The 20,880-nt window shown below is 41.4% G+C and overlaps 1 protein-coding gene across 1 annotated transcript in view; it reads left to right on the forward strand.

The window, feature by feature from the left end:
- Window positions 1-20,880, forward strand: part of SLC9A2 (solute carrier family 9 member A2) — a 99,307-nt gene that overhangs the window by 8,890 nt on the left and 69,537 nt on the right. Inside the window, exon 2 of the mRNA XM_004617920.3 lies at window positions 19,983-20,446. Within this exon, the coding sequence (XP_004617977.3) occupies window positions 19,983-20,446 (464 nt within the window). The remainder of the gene's footprint in view (window positions 1-19,982; window positions 20,447-20,880) is intronic.

Here is a 20,880-nt window from a genome sequence, read left to right on the forward strand (position 1 = left end):
CGAAGACTTCCCTTGGTGGTGTGAAGTCAGATTTTGGATTGATCTGAGTGATAAATACCAGGTCCTAGTACAAAGGAAGCAGGTGTCTGTGTCTGAAATTTCTCTATTTTACTGAACTCTTTCAATATCATATCTTATTGAAGGTCTCTAAGACACTTTCCCTCATTTTGTACTTGGTTAGATATTAATATTATGTTTACTTTAAGGAGAGACTAAGTATGTTAGTCTCTACTGTTGGATGGCTTAGTGACATCTTAAATGGCACTTTCAAAATGAAGGTTAGGGGACAGGCAAATACAGCAGACAGAACACTTGCCTTGCACATGGCCAACCCAGCCCAATGCCCAGCATCCTACATGGTCCCTTTAGTCCACCAAGAGTGATCCCTGAGCCAGAGTTAGGGGTAAGCTCTAAGCACAACCCTGTGTGGTCCCCAAACCAAAAACAAGCAAAAATAAATAAAAATTGTTGATTTAATTTAATTTATTTACAATATATAAATGGGCTGGAGAGATAGCACAGTGGTAGGGCTTTCACCTTTCATGCAGCCAACCCATATTCGATTCCTCCACCCCTCTTGGAGAGTCCAGCAAGCTACCGAGAGTATCTCGCCTGCACGGCAGAGCCTGGAAGCAACCCCTGGCATATTTGATATGCCAAAAACAGTAACAATAAGTCTCACAATGAGTGATGTTACTGGTGCCTGCTCGAACAAATTGATGAGCAACGGGATGACAGTGACGATATATAAATAAAAATAAAGGCTTTATGTCTAGTGTTTGTATATATGAATATAGAGTATACCCATAGGAGCCCCTTCCATATGAGACAAAAATGATGTTCTTCTATCTGTAGGGTGTGGAGATTTGACTCTTATGTGTTTTATCTTCTACATGTTCATGCTTGTATAAAAGAGGAATACCTCAGAAGAACAAGAAATGTTTGAGAAAGATTAGATTAAAGGTAGAAAATCCTGTTAAAATTCCAGTACTGCTCTTAATGTGTTCTTACAACTCTGACAAGTTTTCACTGACTTGGTTTTCCTATTAAACCAGCAGAAGTCGGGATTGATATCAGCCCCATCTGCTTGATGTTTCCTTGGGGATAATATGAGAAAGTCTGTTAGCAAAGGTAATAATTTATAGCAAAGCTTTTACTTTTCTAGCAAAAGAAACATGGCAAGAGAAGCATGTGCTTATTAGATTTAAGTGATGTGTAGACAGAGGGTGAATTGTATTCTCTGTGATACATACACAATTATAGGTTACTTGCTTGCAATTACATCTTTTAAATGTAGTGAATCATAATTGATGTACTTCCTGTGATAATCCTGGACATTGTTCGTCACTGTCCAGAGCCTTCCCAATCTTGATTTTTAAAGTCCATTCCTGATTTGAAAATGTGTGCTTCTCTTCCTTGTCAAGAATTTTAGAAGAGGGCTTGGGAATTCCTCTAAATATTCCTCATGTATCTGTGATGGAATGCTATCTTACAGGTGATTTTAACATTACTTCTTAGTTTGGTCACAGAGTGACTCACAGGTGAGAGAAAAATCCCATTCACCATTGCATTCAGATTCCACCTGTCTAGCCCACATGCAAAAGCTCTCTGAAGTTTAAAGCTTGTATTATCCATAGAATTTTCCTCATGGACTCCCAGGTCAGTGAAACAACTCCATTGCCATCTCCATGAGTCTTCCATAAGCAATTCTATTCTTTCTCATTCTCAGGGGTTCCCAGGATGGGAAACTGGAGCAGTGTAATGTAACCAAGCAGTCTTTTATTACAGTATCAGAGGGTGAGTAACAAGACTGGATAATCTCTGTCATAGGTCTTTAATAAAGTAGTGAAAGCTGACAAGGATGCTGTATTATTCTTCAGCAGATATTTGGGCCAAATGCTAAATACCCATTGTCTTATTTAATCCTCAGAACCTCTCCAGGAGGTAACCTGAGTGTTCTCTCAGTTGTTCAGAGAGATGTGAAAGCAGGTGTAGAGAGTTTCTCCCAGTTCTCACGGCCCCTATAGTGCAGTTGACACCAACAGCTAGTGTATTCCATGCTGAACTGTGCCTTGCCTTGCTATGCCAACCCCCTGCGTGGAGAATAAATAAATCATGTCATATCTTTCTGTGGCCTGTGGGCCTGGAGGTGTTCTATCTCTACCACTCTTGACCCAGAGTCGGAGGGCTGTGCTTGGTCATGCCATTGCATTTTTTGCTGTCTAATTTTCACTGCAGAATAAGAGAGTTTTGAGACTGACACCCTACAGACACTACAGGATCATTGTGTGAGCAACTGAAATAGCACGTGAGAACAAATTGTAACTCTAGAGTGAAGGCTCCTATGACCTAACAACCCATGAAAGGGGTAGGACAAAAAGAGCTTAGAAGGCAAGTTGACATGGTTCACAAGGAGGAGTGGAGCAAGATGATGTGTCTTAAGTTTCTGAATCCTCCTCCGTCTCCCATGCTCTATAACTTACCACATGTTGAATTTTAGATGCAGCATGTTAAAGATTCAACCCACATAATTTGGGTTACTTTGTAGATTTTATAGTACAGTTCAAATGGCAAATTTACAAGAGAATAAAGGTTCAATCTGATTTCTTGTGTCCACGAACAACACTGACTGCGTCACACATGCACACACCAACATGTGGACACAAAATAGCTTTGGTCAGGGCAAACACTCCATGAGGAAGGGGACTTTTGGGGATCACTGTCTATCTGGCATATGGCAGGTAATTAAAAAGTAATAACTGTGTAACCGAATAAGTAAATAATGTTTAGAGATACTTTTTGTTTCACCTCAGTTTAATCATGTAGATATTAGGGTGACCACACATCCTGATTTGTCCATGATACCCAAGCTCCATATTTGTGATCCTAGAAGGAATATTTATAGCACATCCTTCCACTTTTAAATATCTGACCTTGGGTAATATTTTACTGGTCACTCTACTTTATAATGCATGTGATGTTCTTGCATACACTTTGGTAACAGACTTTATCAAATAAAATCATGGCTCTGTTTTTACTTGCTGCGGGTTGGGGCAAATTAATAAACTTTTCTTACTAACCCCTTTGCTTCATGTGAAAAACATGGAGAAGATAGTAGCATCCCCATTACATTATTGTGTATATGGCATTAATTCACTTAGAAAACCTTTTCTCTTAGACATCTGGGAGATTTGGCCAGTCCTTGCATGTGAACAGATGTATTGCTTCCTCCTCCAAAGCATTAGAACATAATACCCTCAATGTCTACTTTGCCCAGTTATTCTCTCTAACCTATACATGTTTAAGGGTGTAATGTCTCATTTCAAAATCATAACCTCTTGGGGCTGGAGTGATAGCACAGTAGGTAGGGCATTTGCCTTGCACATGGCCGGCCCAGGTTCGATCCCCGGCATCCCATATGGTCCCCCAAGCACTGCCAGGAGTAATTCCTGAGTGCAGAGCCAGGAGTAATCCCTAAGCATCGCTGGGTGTGACCCCAAAGAAAAAAATTCATAACCTCTTTTTGGCTTTGAAGGATTTGCAGGAGGAGGAAAGCAGTGCCCTGCTTCATGCTGGCTCCTGCCCTGGAACTTGAAGTGTGAAGAGTCTGGTCTCCTGGCTGGAGGGAGAGAGAGCCAGTGTGAAGGGAGGGACCTCTATCAGGAGTCACCTCCCTGCTTGATGCTGTCCCTCACCTCCTCGCCTTCTCAGCTGCTGACTTTACTCATGCTTATTGGGATTCCTGGATATGTCACTCCATACACTCTTAATATGTCCCAGCTCTTTGTACTTCTTACAAAAATTAGCCTCTTTAGGACTTGAGGTTCTAACCAAGTGCTTTCCAAAGTAATGAAGTAGTTGATAAAACAGACAGGACAATCGCTTCCTCACAGCTACCCCAAGGCAGGATAATGGTTGACCTTCCTCCCTTAACTCCCTTCCATCTGATTCAAGAGTTTTTTTTGGAGGACTGTGTGAGAACAATATGCATTATTCTGTCACTTGGTTTCTGGGGAAAGCCATGCCATTGTCCAGAAGGATTTTTGAGATTCTGCCTCCAGTGAGAGTAATTCAGTCTTTTCTGGAAGTTAGCAAATTCACATGCCTGGGTCTGATAGGACTGGCCCAGTTCTCTGCGTCCTGCTGTACAAGTTGACTTTCCTGGAGCCTTTATCACAGTCTTGCCTGTGATCATTTATTTATTCACCGCCTTTGTACTTTCTGTCCCCTCCTGCCAGAGAGGCTGTGGCCCAGGGCCAAGCTCTTCAGTTTGGTGTTTCTTACGTCTCTGTGGTGCTTGGAATACATGCGGGAAATTCATACCTGTGTTGTCAGTAAGACTGAGATGTGCTTTCAATTGTCTTCCATCTATATAATCTGTTTTGAATCTCACAAGACGCTTCATTTTGCTTTGCTTTGCTCCTGACATTCATTCATCCGTGGCTCACATTCTCTGCTCTGCTCTTGAATACTAATGAATGGTTTTGCTAAAGGGAGTTTGTTGATAAGATGGCTAATTTATGTACTTAATGACTTTACTCTCTCTGGAATGATATTTTTTTCTTTGTTTTTTTTCCTTTTTATTTGGTCAGGATGTTTCAATTGTGTGTTTTGAGGCCACTGGAAGCTGGGGAGTTGGTACTGTTTCCGAAGTGTCTGAACAAACATGTATAATTGGTAGAGGTCCTGTTTTTTGCATGAAATACATAAGTCAGTTGGATCATTAGTTTTGCAAAACATCATAATTATGATAGTAGTGTAAGTATACAAATCTGTAACATGCTATATATCCTGACCCTCACTGAAAACCCTTTGTTCTTTGCATCTATAGGCAAATGGGTAGACCCATGGATGAACTGAGATGTTCTGTGTTTGTAATCAGAAAAGGGTTTGGGGGTGGGCAGTGTGGAGCAAGTTATTGTGATTTTAAGAATTTAGAGACTAGTCCAATTGCCAAATAGGTTCATTTCTTAGTCAGCTCAAGGTCTCACATTCACTGTGTACCAGTAGTGGCCTGTCATGTAAGGATCAGCAGCCACTTCATAACAATATTCAGCTAAACTTCAATTACTGGCAACTCTGAGCCTCTTATTCCACTTGGGTCTCTTCATTTTAAGAAAGTTAAAGGTTTGATTACACAATGGTCCTTAGCCCTTGAAGGTCTACAAACCAAGCAGTAATGGAAAATCCGAGCAAGGTTGCTGGGGGGCCGGGGTTGCTCCTTTGATGACCTTGTACAGCTTAATGAGAGGAAGAAGGGAAACAATAAAACCTAGGTTGACATAAATCATTTACTCACACATTGGCTGGCAGAATGACACATTTTCGGGTTTAATATCCAGCCTGGAGCAATTGAATAAAAATGTTTCCCACTGCTGGCTGGCTTGGAAAGTTTTGAATCTAGGTTACAGGATGCCGAGTCCTTATCACCACTCCCTCCCACAGCCCAACACCCAGCAAAGGAGGGGATACAAATAGCCACTAGAACCTAATTGCTCCCTGGATTCTGGGATTTCTCCTCATATTGCTTGTATGCTGGAAAGATGGTCTCCTCAGAGCCCCTCTTCACATCATATCCCTTTCAGGGCTCTTTAGCCAATGGAGCTACAAGTGGATACACAAAGATTCAAGAACATAAAACTTGGCCCAGCTTAGGATGTTGAGAATTTATCAGGGCTATGAAATCAGCTTTCTTGTTGTAAAATCTAACCCTGTATCCTGTGCAACTCAAAGCAAGTTTTGAGGTCACTGTATACTAAAAGGTTACTGGGAGCACTAGTGAAAGACTTTCTAAGTCTAAGTCTACCCATATCTACTCCCAGCATTTTAGCTACATGAATCGTGTTAGTACCTGACAGTGGTAGAAACTCACTTGACAACGGTGCACTCTTTTGCTAGGTGTGGGGAGATACGTATGCAGGAAAAGATACATTTAAAAGTACTTTTAAAATTATCTATTGCCATTTATTATCTCCTGAGGCAGAATTGCTGCCTTAGTGGACAATGAGGGGTGCAATGAAGCCAGTTAGAGTTTCCAGGAGGTCTGGATGGTGCCACTATGTGTGACCTCGATTGCTCTATGTTCCCCGGGCTCTTGCAGAATCATACTTGCAAACTTCACTTTGTTCTGATACTTCAATCAAACCTGAACCTGCTAATGCCCAAAATAATCATCTTTGGAATATATTCTCCTGGTCTGTTCTAGTTGGAGTTTCAAAAAGGGATGTTTTCTAACCCAAGACCGAGATTTGTCATTGTCTTGTACATTAATCTTTTTTAAAAACTTAGAGAGGGGACTCCCAAATAGTGCTCAGGTTCTGGGGGTCATTCTAAGTGGTACTTGGCCAGCCTGACCAGAGGGTTAGTGCTGGGGCCTGAGAAAGTGGAGCTTCTCAGGCCCCGAGGAGCTGTGACAATCTCCCAGGGTGGTGCTGGTGGGTAGAGGATTTACCTGACCAGACTGGAGGTACTATGTGTTGCTGGGGTTTGAACTTGATTTTGATGCATGCAAAATGTGTGCCTCTGCCCTCTGAGCTATCCTGTGTTTCCCTTTTGTATGAATAATTTTAAAGATTCACAGAAAAATTACAGAAGCTGCTAGCCAGCCAGTTTTGCAATGGTCACTTCTTTGAGTGGGGTTTTCTAGAACTCCTGGAAGACTGAATAAATACTTGACAGCCCAAGATGGGGAACTGTCTCAGTGGAATGCTTTATTTTCCTGTGGCATTGGCCTCTTAATGTTCTGATTCAACCTGTGTAGCAGTTGTACTTGCCCCCCCCCCCCAACTGATGTGGGCAGATCCTGAGGGATGTAGGAATTGTTTGCTCACCTTTGGGTCCCAGTGTGGAAGGAGTCCTGCAGAAACCTCCCTGTCTCCCTGTTTCTGATAACAGTGCTCTTTCTTGCAGCACCTTCCCCAGGCACCAAAAAATTTTCTGTGTTGGTTTCTTTTCCAAGCTGACTTTTGTGCACAGTTAGAGAGACAGTGCCCTTGTTTCTGCATGTAACCAGTGCCTCACTGTGGCAGCTGCTGCATCCACTTTGGGCCCCGGTATATCTGTCCTTTGTTTTTGTTTTGTTTTTTGTTTGATGACGCAGCGGTCGTCAGGGCTCACTCCTGGCTCTGCTCTCAGGGATCACACCTGGAGGTCCGGAGGGGAATAGATGAGACTCTGGGAATTGAACCAGGTTCAGCCACATGCAAAGCAAATGCCCTTCCGGTCTATAGTCATGCTGGTCTCATATCTGTCCTTTGTATGAGGGAACTTGCCAGCAGAATGATACACCTCAAACAGTCTCAACAGTTTAGAGGTTTTTGATAAAGCAACAGGAATGTGAGGGACATACGATGAATGGCTGTGTGCATGCATGGGTGCATGCATGTGTATGTCTGTGTGTGCATGTGTCTCTGTGTATATGAGTGTGTGTGTGTGTGTGTGTGTGTGAGAGAGAGAGAGAGAGACCCACACTTTGATATACACAGAGCTCTTAAGTCATTCAAGACTATTAAAAGCTAAATGTGAACTTTTATTAAAAGCTAAATGTGAACTCTCTGGATTTCTGTTTATAGCTCTCAGCAAAATGTGGCTCAGAAAAAGTACACCTCTGGCTGATTGTTTAGGCCCAACTTCTTTTAGAGAGGAAAATGCAATTCAGCAAATTGTGCTTATCTTGTTGGTGGCCCAGGCAGGGGAATAATGAGACTGAGATAGAAGGGGATCAAGGGGTTTGGTAATGAGACAAGGGCATGAGTCAACTCCTGAGCTCAGGCTTGTCCTTGGGATCAGATTAGGAATCACTGTCTGTCATGGTGCGGAAGCTTCCAGGCTGCCTGAGTCCTCTCAGCCTGCAGAAGTGAGCTTGATAGGCTCAGCACGAACCAGGATTGTTGGTGGATTTGCCACATTGATGGGACCCACCCTTGCTGCTGTGGCAGAGATGGGGGACTCTGCTGGCCCTGACGGAGCTGAGCACTCTGAGAGACAGGAACTCAGGACTGAATGTTGGGGTGGCTGGGCCCAAGTATTCTCAGAGCTGAGATCAGGAGTGTGAGAAGGACAGTGAAGATTCTGAAGTGGACTGTGTTGCAGCTCCAATCCCAGCTGCCCCCAGTGCTGGCCAACTGTTGCTTTGAGATCTGAGGGTCAGCAGAGGGAGCCAGCAGGAATCTTCGTAAACAGATGCATGTTCATGGGATGGATGTAGAGAGCCAAGGGGTGGGGGGATAGCGGCTGCAGATGCTGTAGACCAGCTGGAGAACTCACCTATTACCTCATTCAGAAGGGTGGGTGCAGGAGGTGCCACATTCTGCTCATTCTCCAAGATACACTGCTCGAGAGACCCCTGTGGTTCCTAAAGATGCTCCAGGGTAAAGCGCCAGATCAGATTGCACCATGAACCCAAGGGCCAGGATGCCGCAGCGGCCAGTCTCTCACCAGGCTTTTTGGCATTTAGCTTTCAACATTTATTTATACCTGCTCATCTTTCTAGAAGCTAAGTCTCTGTTTTGGGATGCTTAGATACACTCTGAATGGGTTAGACTTTTTTCTCTAGTCATGTGGATAATAATAAAAATGAATGCCATTTTCAGGATGTGGTTATTGTGCAAACAAATGGAAATTTTATTTTGCTTTATTTTATTATTTGGGGCCACACCCTGCACTGCTCAGGGCTTCTGCTGGCTCTGTCAGGGATCATTCCTGGTGGTGCTCTGAGAACCATATGGGATGCCTGAGATCAAACTCAGGTTGGCTGCCTGCAAGACAAATGCCCTATCCACTGTACTATCAATCTGACAAAACAGGAATTTAAAAAATCTGGTGACGGGGTCTTGCCATTGCTAACAATGAGATGCCATTAGAGGCCACCTACATTAAGAGCCTTCGCATGTTATACCTTGGATGAGGAGCTATGGCACAGGATATGGGTCTGGATAATGATCTAGAACCAGAACATTCTTCACAAGCTGTCTCTGACACGTGGTAAATGTCAGCAAGTTTGTCATCTGTGAAAGTAGATTCATATTCTTTCATATTCCCGTTCATTCATTTCAATCTCAAAACAAAAGTGTTCCTTACCCACTTAAAATTCTCTGTCCATTTAAGTAAAAATATTTGATCTTAGACTCAGTCCCATGTAGAAGACCTTGTGCTTAATTGTTTTTATTTGGTGGGGGGGGTTAAGGTTTGGGTTACACCTAACAGTGCTGGGGGTTGTTCCCAGCTCTGGGGATCATATCCAGAGACAGGGATTGAAATGGGTTCTGTCACATGCAGGCAAGACCTTAACTTCTGTACTATGTCTATGACTAAATTAAGGAAGCTTAATGGTTTTAAATGTCAAAAAGTAACAATTATTGTGTTCTTAAAGCTTAATGAGAATTTTAAAAATGCTTTCTAATAAGTTAAATAATATTTAAAATAAATCTATAGAAGTATTGAAATAACATGTGTGCTGAGATAGTTGTTAATACTTCATTCCCTGTTTGACACTTCACTCTGAGCATTTTTGTAAAACTTGTTTGCCCTTGGAATTGAGGAAGATTCTGATTATTTTGAATTTTATTTTTACATTTCCTGTGATTGGCACACATTATATTGCCACTGCCTGAGTTGCCTTTAAAGGCCTTGGTAGGGAATTAGAGAAAAAGTACAGTGGGCAAGGTGCTTGCCTTGTATTGTGGCCCACCTTGGTTCTATCTCTGGCACCCGACCAAGGTCCCTCAAGCCTATCAGGAGTAATCCCTAAGCACAGAGCCAGGAGTAAGTCAGGACACCACCACATGTGGCCCAAAGAACCAAAACATAAAAATAAATGAGTTAAGAAATCAAGTAATAGGTCATAGGGTTTTTTTGTTTGTTTTGCAGCTGATCAACAGTGTTTAAAGGACGTTTTATATTTTATTTTTTTGTTTAAAGATTTAATAAATGAATATTAAATAATTTTGTACAAACATCAATATATTATAAGTTTATTTTTTATCATTATGTTCTCAGTTTCCCATTTAAATTCGTGCTTTTACTTTGTGGTTAATAAAAATCTGCTTTTTTTACACTTTTTAAATTAGTCTCCATGAATTTTGAAACAATCTCTTACACATTTTTAAAATTTTATTTATTTTTATTTCATTATTAGTTTTTGAGATTATTTTATTGAATCACTGTGAGATAGACTCTTTTTTTGAAATTTTTTATTAGTGAATCACTGTGAAGTACAGTTAAAAACTTATGAACTTCCATGTTTGCATTTCATTTATGTCCCTCCATCAGTGCCCATTCTTCTCCACCCAGTATCCCTTGTAGACTATAGACTGAACGTGATGACCACTCAATAAAGGACTTTTTAGACAACACAGGAAGCTGAAAGTCTAGAAGCAGTTTTGTTTTTGTTGTTGTTGTTGTTGTTTTGCTTTTTGGGTTACACCCAGGGATGCTCAGGGGTTACTCCTGGCTCTTCACTCAGGAATTACTCCTGGTGGTGCTGAGAGACCACATGGGATGCTGGGGATTAAACCTGGGTTGGCCACATGCAAGGCAAACGCCCTACCCACTGTGCTATTGTTCCGGCCCAAAACTGAGCAGTTTTGACACCATCTTTCTTGTTTATATAACAGAATTCATGCAACTGGCAGTAGTTCATTTTTCTTTGCTTTAACATTTAATAATAATTTGTAGAAAAGTGAAAAATAAAAGATCTCTTCAGTTGTAATGAAATACATGTATGACTATCACTGTCACTGTCATCCCGTTGCTCATTGATTTGTTCAAGCGGGCGCCAGTAATGTCTCTCATTGAGAGACTTATTGTTACTGTTTTTGGCATATTCAATACGCATGGGTAGCTTGCCAGGCTCTGCCACACGGGCTCGATACTCTCAGTAGCTTGCCGGGCTCTCCGAGAAGGGCAGAGGAATCGAACTCAGGTCAGCCAAGTGAAAGGTGAAGGCCCAACCGCTATGGAAAATTAACCATTGTCACAATTTAGTTCAGTGATACAGTAAGTGCGTCCACAGTGTTAGGCTGATGACACTGTCGATCTCCAAAACTTTATGTCTTCACAAACAAATACTGCTTGGTCAACAATGATTTCTCCCAGCCCCTGGTGAGCTCCCTTCCTCTATTTCTCTCTATGATCTCTATGAGCGTGAATGCTCTGGGTACTTCTGTGGATTTATGCCACACTTTTGTGTTTGGCAAAGTAAAGATTTTAAGGAGTGGTAAGGAGCTCATAGTTCGAATTAAATGACAACAGCAGTAGATGTCACTCACAGTTTAAAAAGGTAAGTCAATTACAAACCAGTGGCTGTATGTGACAGCAGGTAATGAAAGAACACAACTGTTCATTATAGAAAAGGGATGGAAAGATTGGAACCAGGAGTGTAAGGACTAACATAAGGTGAGACACACAAACTTGAACTTTGGAGTCTTGGGTACCCCAGAAATAGGAAGCATTTGTATCAGCATCCGATGTGTTTCTGCTGTGTTTCTCTTCACAAGTGTTACTTGAAGTCTGCCAGTGGAAAACAGGCAGATTAGAGAAAAGGTTAGAAGGATTTCTCAGTTGCCTCTTGATCTCCCCATTTTGCATTCTATGAGACAAAGGAGCAAAGATGTAAGACTTGCCAAAGTCCTGTGAGCCCATGTTTTTTGGGTACAGAGGACTCGGGATCTATGCAGTGTGGTGCAGTAAACATTCTGCTGAGATGGTGAGACCAAGATGAGAGCACATGATCATTACCCTGTCAGGCACCTTGCAAACGCTTTCAGTGAAACACTCTTGTGTCTGCTCATCTCTGGACCTGTGCTGGGTACAGTTATTTCCTTCTCTGTTGAGTCCAAACTTTGAAGGCAACCCTTGCTTTCTCTCCTGGATTTCTTACAGCATCCCAAAGGGTTTTGCATATTGGTGTGAGTTTCTTTCTGTTTTCAATCTCACCAGTGTTTGCTCATATATTTACAATTTTCATGCTTCTATCCTTTTTTAAAAAATTGTATTGAGTCACCATGAGATAGACGATTTCATGTTTGCATTACAATCACAAAATAGATAGATATGGAGAATATCATGCTAAGTGAAATGGGTCAGAAAGTGAGGGACAGACATAGAAGGACTGCACTCATTTGTAGAGTATAGAATAACATAACATGAGGCTGACACCCAAGGACAGTAGATACAAGGGCCAGGAGGATTGCTTCTATTCTTTTTTGCTATTATTTTGTTCCTCTTTACCTAAGCCTTTGAAGTGAAAGATTAGATGATTGGTTTGAGATATTTTTTCTTTTCAAATAAATGCATATCGTCCTTTATATTACTCTCTAACAACACTTTACTTGAGATCCCCATTTTAACATGTGATACTTCTCTATCATCCCATTCCTAGGTTCCTTTTGCTTGATCTTGAGATATTTTTTCTTTGACCTTGGGATTCCATATTATAATAGCATTATTGGGATATAATTCACATAGCATATATTTCATCCATTTGAATGAAGATTGAGGCTGGAAAGAGCTCAAAGGGCTGAACACAGACTTTGCATGCAGGAGGCTTTGCTTTAATCCCTGGCATGGAATGGTCCCCTAAGTCCCTGAGCACTGCTAGGAGTGTTTCCTGAGCATTGTCCGGTGTGACCCCAAAATGGACAAACAAAGTTTTATAAGAGTTTCATGCTCTACTAACTGAGGTAGCAGGGCAAACAAAGTTTTATAGTCTTCAATACATTCACAGTTGTATTGTGAATACAATACATCCATACAGTCAATTTCAGAAAATTGCATCACACATAATGAAACTGCTTACTTAACTATGACTCTGTGATTCTTCAATCTTCCCTTAGTTCTTGGAAACCCTTAATCTATTTTTAAATGTTATAAATTTACCTGATATGGACATTTTATATAAATTAAATTATTTGGAGTTTTTACACTGGCTTCTTTTAGTTAGCACAGCTTTTAAGATTTTATATAGTAGCATTGTATTGGATATTATATTAGTGTGTTGGATTTGTCTTTGCTTATCTGTCTCATTGAAAGAAAAACACATACGATTTTCTCTTTAAACTCAAAGAATGCTTCCTGTGACTATGTTGGTGGATTTTTCAGCTGAGGCAGTTCTCTAACTCTCTGCTCACCAAGTGGGAGTCGGATAGTTCCATTCAATTTGGACATGATCTATCAAGAGTTACCATCAGATCTCACTAGTCTCACAAGATTGCTCCCACTGTTCCTGCCAGTTGTAAGTTCCAGAGAGTGACCCTATGCTTTTATCTGACCAGGCTTCTCAAGGGCTCCCTTTATAGTTTCCGTGGGTTTTCTGGTTTGCTAGAACATCTGACAGAACTCATGGAGCTCTTCTGTTTAGTGATTCATAATTCAGTAAAGGATATGATGAAAGATGAATGAATACCAGAAGAAAATATACACATGTTAAGGAATTCAAAGGTCCTGTGTGCAGAAGCCTCTGTCGCAGATGTATGCCACTTCCATGACGAGGCGAATGTTTCCTCATCTGCATGGAACTCTCTGAGACCCATAACTCAGGTACTTTAATGGAGGAGGTACACAATACGATTAATAAGGTTAATTCTTGACTCTCCAATCCTTTCATTTCCCCCAGACGACTGGGAGAGAGTGGACCAGACAACTCTACTTATGTCCCGGTCTTTCTGGTGACTCACTCACATCCTAAAGCACTCATAACATGTTCCAAGGGTTGGGTCACAGAACCAAAGATGCTCCTGTCTACCAGGAAATTCCAAGAATTTAAGAATTCTGTGTCTGGAATCAGGGTCAATGACCAAATATTAAATACATATGTGCTTCTAGTACCTTTATTGCTTAGGTAACTAATTAGAGCCCTGGCCAGGTTGTGTGAAACACACACACACACACACACAGCTAATTATATTGTATGAGCAGAATCCAGACCAGGAGCACTTTATGTTGGGGCAATTTTCAAAATATATCCAGCATCTAAAATCCCTCTTTTCATACTCATCAGTTTTATAAGTCCACCATCATTTCTTCCCTGGCTTACTGAAGAACCATATTGACTGACTTCCTGTGTCCATTCTTGAACGGCAACCAAAAAACTTGTAAAACTTCCAAGTTGGGTTGGGAATGTGACTCCGTGGTAGTGTACATGCTTTGCATGTATGAATCCCTATATTCAATCCCTGGTACTGCAAAAACAAAACAAACAAAACCCAAAACTTTCAGCAGCTCCTCAATTGTTCTAAAAGCATCCAGTCAATATTCCGAGTGCATCTTTTCATATGGGAGGTCTGGGTTAGATCCTCAGCACCACATGAGCACTGCAAGATTCCCTGAGCACCGCCTGGAGTACTCCTGAGCTCAGATGGGTAGTACCTCCCAAGCAACACTGCTTGTGGCTACTCCTCCCAAATATCCAGTCTGTTCTATCGCCATAGATTGTGTCTTCTCATATGTTGTTGCTTTCTGCCTCATTTCCAACTTTTTCACTACTGAAATTCCAGCCACCAAGCCTTCGTTCTCAGAGTGCTCCAAATTCAGAATGTCTGTTCTTGTTCTTCTCTTTTAGAAAATGCTTTCAGATACTCTCTTCATTCAGGATGTTCTTCAAGGTTAAATCTTCAAAGTGTCTTTTTCATCCTGTGCTGCAACTTGGGATTTCATTTTCCTTCTCTGCTTTTGTATTGTTCATCATCACCTATTGGTTGTTCTATTGATTCTGTACTGGGGCTTTCTTTTATTCACTGCTACATCCCTGCTGCCTACCATGGCACCCAGAGCATGGCTGAATCCTAATAAATACATATCGAGTGGAAAAAAGATAAAATAAGATTGGTAATTCTTGCTGCTTTTGATTTTTCTTAACAGAATTAATGCTGCCAGAGAGTTTTTCCTTTGTTAGCTGTTCATGTTCTCCTGCCTTGTAAAGCAGTCAGATGTTGCCATTAATCTCTTCTTGTGCTGAATGCCTTGCTCCAGAATGGTCTTCATGAGATGATAAATAGCCCTTTTTCAAGTTGGGGCTGTTCTTAAAACTTTCAGCTACCTGTTCGTATCAGTTTCAATGTATATCTACTACTAGTCAATCCTGTCCATCTGGTTAAATATTCTAATTAGGTAACATTGATCTTATTTCCAAATTTCAGTCTATGACCTCTGGCTTCCTGGGAAAACCTTCTTTCTCCTGGTTAATGTATGAATTTGAAGACAGTTCTGAAGGTACTTTACTTACTGCCTCTGCCTAGCACACACATATATCTTTGAAGGTTGACTTTGCAGGTCACCTACAGTATGACTCTCCATCTGCCTCTGCCTTTCACACCAGCTGGATATGCCAGTCCTGAGCCAGGGTGCCCACCTTTTCTCACATTTTACCTCCTAAGCTAGATAGCCACACCCTCTTGCCCTAATTCCACTATTTCTGATTCATTACCTAGTTTCATCACTAGAGAAATCTCGTCTCTCCCCTTTCTCCTTCTCTGGTACTCACTACAGTTTTCTCTCTTGTAGTTATGGTCTTGTTTTATCTTCTTTTCAAAAATATAAGCTTACTGAACATAGGGTGCATTTATGATCAACCTACAGGATGACCCCCAAGAGTCTTGATCATGGAAGGTACCCGGAAAATATCTAATTGATGATTTAATGAAGTTTGTCCCTTTGAAATATTCTTTGTGGAAAATTAAGCTTGTCCTGTTTTATTATTTTCTTTGATGTGGTTAGGTTAAAACAAAAATCAAATGCCTTCTAAATTATGTTATGGAAGAATCAAAAAAATTCTGTTTCATTTATTTTATTTTTGCAGTTGCTCTGTTATCATAAGTTCATTGCAGACCTCATAAATGGAACATCTAAAACCACTAATACTTGTGTTATTTTTATTGGGGGAGATTGCAAATATCTGTCACTCCTGGTATAAAAATAAATGACAAATCTATACTCACATATTAAGTTATTGACAGATCAGTTAATTCTGCTTTATTACTGATAGTCTGTTCTATTTCTTTATTTTTGTACTTTTTTCTCATCAGTTAATTTTATTCCTTTTCCTTTAAACTCACTAAAACATTTACAAAGTGATAGCAATATGTTGATGTATCTGATCAAAATAATGTTTCTCAGTCTGGTAAGGATATTTTGTACCAGACAATTATCAACCACTAAGTAGTACCTTCTGATTGCAATTGTTGTATTCTGCCCCATGGATGTTGTTTCTACACCTCCTCTTTAAATCCTCTTTATTTTAAAAAATTTATTTGTAATCAAATTCCTTTTATTGAATCACTGGGATATACACCATTACAAAGCTATTCATGATTGGGTTTCAGTCATACAATGTTCCAACCCCATCCGGCCATCAGTGTACCTTTCCTACCACCAATGCCCCTAGTTTCCCTCTCGTCACCCACCCATGCCCCAGCCTGCCTCTATGGCAGGCACTTTTCTTCTTTCACTCTCTCTACTTTGGGTAATTATGGTTTGCAATACACATAGTAAGAGGTTATCATTTTTGTTCCTTTACCTACTTTCAGCACACAGTTCTTATCCAGAATGCTCATTTCTTTCTTTTTTAAAAAAAAATATTAGTGAATCACCATGGGGTACAGTTTCAAGCTTATGAACTTTTGTGTTTGCATTTCAGTCATACAATGATCGTTTACCCAGCCCTCCACCAGTGCCCATTTCCCCCCACCAATGTTCCCCAAATCCCTCCTACTACCCCTACACTATCCCCCACCACCCCACCTTGCCTCAGCAGCAGGGCATTCCCTTTTATTCTCTCTCCTTTTGGTTATTGTGGTTTTCAATAGAGGTATTGAGCAGCCATCATGTTAGGTATATAGTCTACTTTCCGCATGCATCTTTCAAACCAAATGGGTCCTCCCAATATCCTTTACTTGGTGTTCCCTTCTCTCTCTCAGCTGCCTTTTTGTCCAACATGTGAGGCCGGTTTCCAAACCATGGAGCAGACCTCCTGGTCCTTATCTCTACTACTTTTGGGTGTTAATCTCCCACAAAATGCTCATTTCTAATTATCATTGTCCCATTGGTCCCTTCTCTGTCCCAGCTGCCTTCTCCTCTTCAAACCTAGGGCTTTCCCGAGCTGTCTGAGAAATCCAGGAAGCCCTGGGTCAGCTAGCTTCAGTTGCTATCTACTGTTCTCACAGGCATGTGGCCCCATACTAACAGAAACTTGGTATATATTTGTGGATATTGTAACATTTTTACTTAAGTGACCTTAAAATATGGAAGCTTTGTTAGAAAGTTTATCTTGGTCTAGAGGTTGTGCTCTCTTCCACCAAGTGCTCCATCCCTCCCCCTCCTCCCGCTCCAGTGGGTATCCCCTGATCCTCACTGCTTGTTCATTGGATCACCTGACATTTGATCATGGCAGTGTCCTCTGATTCAGGTATTGCTGCTTTTTTTGTAGCTTCTGCTATCTGGAGACTTCCTGTACTGTTGTTCACTCTGTTCTTTTCCCAGAACTTGACACACACACGAATTAAGTATGATGAGATAGTATTGCATGGCACTGATTTATACACAGATCTCTTGTTTTTAAGCTCAATTTTGTTTTAAAATTCGATTCTTCTCAATGGTTCCAGATGGGGAGGGGTTGAAATGAATTAACGCTGAGAGGAATATCTCATCTATATTTTTTATCGGAGAGCTCTAGCCCTTTTACCCACTGAGTAAATTTCAGTTGCAATGAAAAATAAACAGTTTAAAGTCATCCACACTTACAGACTTTTAGATGCTGGTAATGAAAAGAGAAGGACACAAGTTTAATATCCCAAACATTAGAAACAGAAATTAGCAGGCAATGAAAAGAACAGACCAAACCAGGGACAGGTCAAACATAGCCAGCAGCTGGATAAGCCCTAACGTGGTTTTAGTTGCCTGAGGGTTGAGAATGATTTATACATCTTTAAATAAACAAAATCAAATAAGCATTCTATTTTGTTATATAAAAATTACATAAGATTCTGGTTACCATGTTTATAAAATTTCATCAGCATGCAACCACACTCACCTATTTGGGTATTGTCTGAGATAGGCTTCAGTCTATCTAACAACAGCAAAGTCCATTCTGTCCACTGAAAATATTGACTGTGTGGCCCCTTTCAGTAATAAATAACTGTTCATCATGCTAAAAAGAAATTTTAGCTGTAACTGTTTATGTTTTGTAAAACAAGTATCCAAAAAGATAGCTTTATTTGGTGCCCATGAGCTGATCTGATCTGCCACCCAGAAATATTAACTTTGATGATAGAACTGTCAGTGAGCAAGTTCTACTTAAGTTTATTTTCCCACCAGGAAATATTTGCACTTATAGGAGGGGGAGAATCATCAGCGTATGTCTATTTATGGAGGTTACTTTATTCTGTGAATAATATTTAAGAAGCTCTTTTTAAAAAAAACTAATATTGCACTGATAAAATTGAGTTCTGTTACTGATAAAACCATAGACACTTTGCCACAAAAACTTTCATGCCAGCAGAGTGTTTGACAAAATGCAGTTTCCCTGCTTGTGCCCGCCGAACAAGGAACTCAAGTAAGTTTAGCAGTGAACTAGAATCTCTTGTTTCTGTCCTTCATTGCCTGTGGAACAACTGGGCAGATTCAGTAACCACGGTCCTGCCTCAAAACAATGCTCACTCAGACCCATGCTAAATGGCCTGAGCCACAGAAAAGAAAGGAGAGCAGCATTTTCAAAATACAGGCACATGATTTCTTGAACAAATATTCTAGCTTTGTTGCTGGGTTTTGTTTTTCTCTTTCTGATAAGTGCTACTATCAGATTTTCCCCTCCTTACTTCCTCCACGCCTCCTTTAACCCTTGGTCCTGGGAGTCCTTCTCTCTCACGGCACCTTAAATTTATGCTGCTCCATTTCACTTGCTTATGTTATTATACATTGTTTGCTGCCTTCCTGGGTTCCTGGCCAGGATTTATCACAGTGGATGGGCTAGAGAGGCATTGGTCCTATAGACAAAACATGGAAACCTCTATTCTCTCCCATCTATTTTGTTTTCCAGCCTTCATTCTCAGTAATCAGCATCTACTTTCAGTACAGTTAGCAGAGATGTCATCCCGAGGCACTATTAGTGACAGCAAGAGGAAGGATAAAAGCAAGAAGAGGAAGAGAGTCCTTCAAATTGGGGCTCATCCATTTGTAGAGATCCCCTTACTGGCTTCTGTGCCTATTTTAAGAATGGTCTTTCCTTGCCTTTTTCACACAGAAGAGAGGAGGCATAAGAACATAGAAGCTTTTTGGTGCAGCAGAGAGTGGTTAGTGCTCTGCAGTTGACAGCTGTCATTGTCACAGTTCTTTATGGGGTGGGTGTGTCTGTTCCCATTTCACCCATGAGCAAACCAGGCCCTTGGCCTATTAGAAACATATCCATAACCACAGACAAAATTGGAGAGCGGGTGCTGCACAAGAGGGTCCTGGTCAGCTGGCAGCCTGTAAGACCCAGAGCTCATATGGGCTTTTGCATTGTGTCTTCACATTCTCCAGTCCACAAAGAAGCTGATTATATTTGGACCCCAAGGAACTGGGAGATGTTTCCAGGTGTGTCCTCATCATACAGGGAACATCATACAGGGAAATGATGGTCCCTGTGTTAGAGGTGGATCTGTCAACACACCTGTTCTCTCATCTGATAGGAAATGGTCTTTGAGACTGAAGATCTCCATCTGTTTATATCCCTCATAGAGTGGTCACCCAGTGTACCTTGTAGTAGTGATCACATGTAATGGTGCTCTCAAGTCACCAGGGCAGTACCTGGCAGTGCTCTGGGGTCCAGTGGAACAGCACTGGGTTCGAGAAACACTGCATCTTCCTGTGTGAGCTGAATTACTAAGTAGTGCATTGATTGGAAGGCCCTCACCCCTCAAATTGGAGACTGATGGGTCTGTGACAGAGAACTGTCGCCCCATCTCTGGAATCGCTGCCCAGGGCACACTCTGTTCCTTTGTTTCCCTCCACAGGCTTTCACCTCTATCACAAGCTGCCCACCATCGTTCCTGAGAGCTGCCTCCTCATCATGGTGGGCCTTCTGCTGGGTGGGATCATTTTTGGAGTTGATGAGAAGTCCCCACCTGCCATGAAGACTGACGTGTTTTTCCTGTATCTCCTCCCACCCATTGTGCTGGATGCGGGTTACTTCATGCCCACTCGGCCCTTCTTTGAGAACATTGGTACCATTTTCTGGTATGCCGTGGTGGGGACACTTTGGAACTCTATTGGCATTGGGGTCTCCCTGTTTGGTATCTGCCAGATCGAAGCCTTTGGTCTGAGTGACATCACACTGCTGCAGAATCTGCTCTTTGGCAGCCTGATCTCCGCCGTAGACCCAGTGGCTGTGCTGGCCGTCTTTGAGAACATTCACGTCAATGAGCAGCTCTACATCCTGGTCTTTGGGGAGTCCCTACTCAATGATGCAGTGACCGTGGTGAGTAGCACATGCCCCCGTGGCTTGTCAGCTCGTGCAAGTCCCACAGCTCTGGGTTCCATGGGCTCGGTTTAATGCTCTCTCTTCTCTGTTCTGACATCTTTCATCGATTTAAAGTTGTCACTTGCTTTACATCTTTCTATCCCTTTTGCCCTGTGCCCTGCTAGCCTATCCAGGCGATTTGCCAACCTGGCAGAGCCTGAGGATCCTGAAGGTAATTATGACCTTGTTATCTCTGAGGATCTCTCATTTTGGTGTCTTCAAAAGGGAGTCTTCATAACCAGAATTTAAAAGGGCTCAGACCTCAGAGTAATTGGTGGGGTGTGATGCTAGCAGTATAAGATGTGCAGAATGCAAGGGGCATGAATACATCCCAGGTACTTCTATGGGGATGCTTTTTTAAAAATACATATAATTTGGGGATTCAAGGCAAA

The sequence above is a fragment of the Sorex araneus genome, chromosome X (genome assembly GCF_027595985.1).
Source record: "Sorex araneus isolate mSorAra2 chromosome X, mSorAra2.pri, whole genome shotgun sequence".
Classification (NCBI taxonomy): Eukaryota; Metazoa; Chordata; class Mammalia; order Eulipotyphla; family Soricidae; genus Sorex; species Sorex araneus.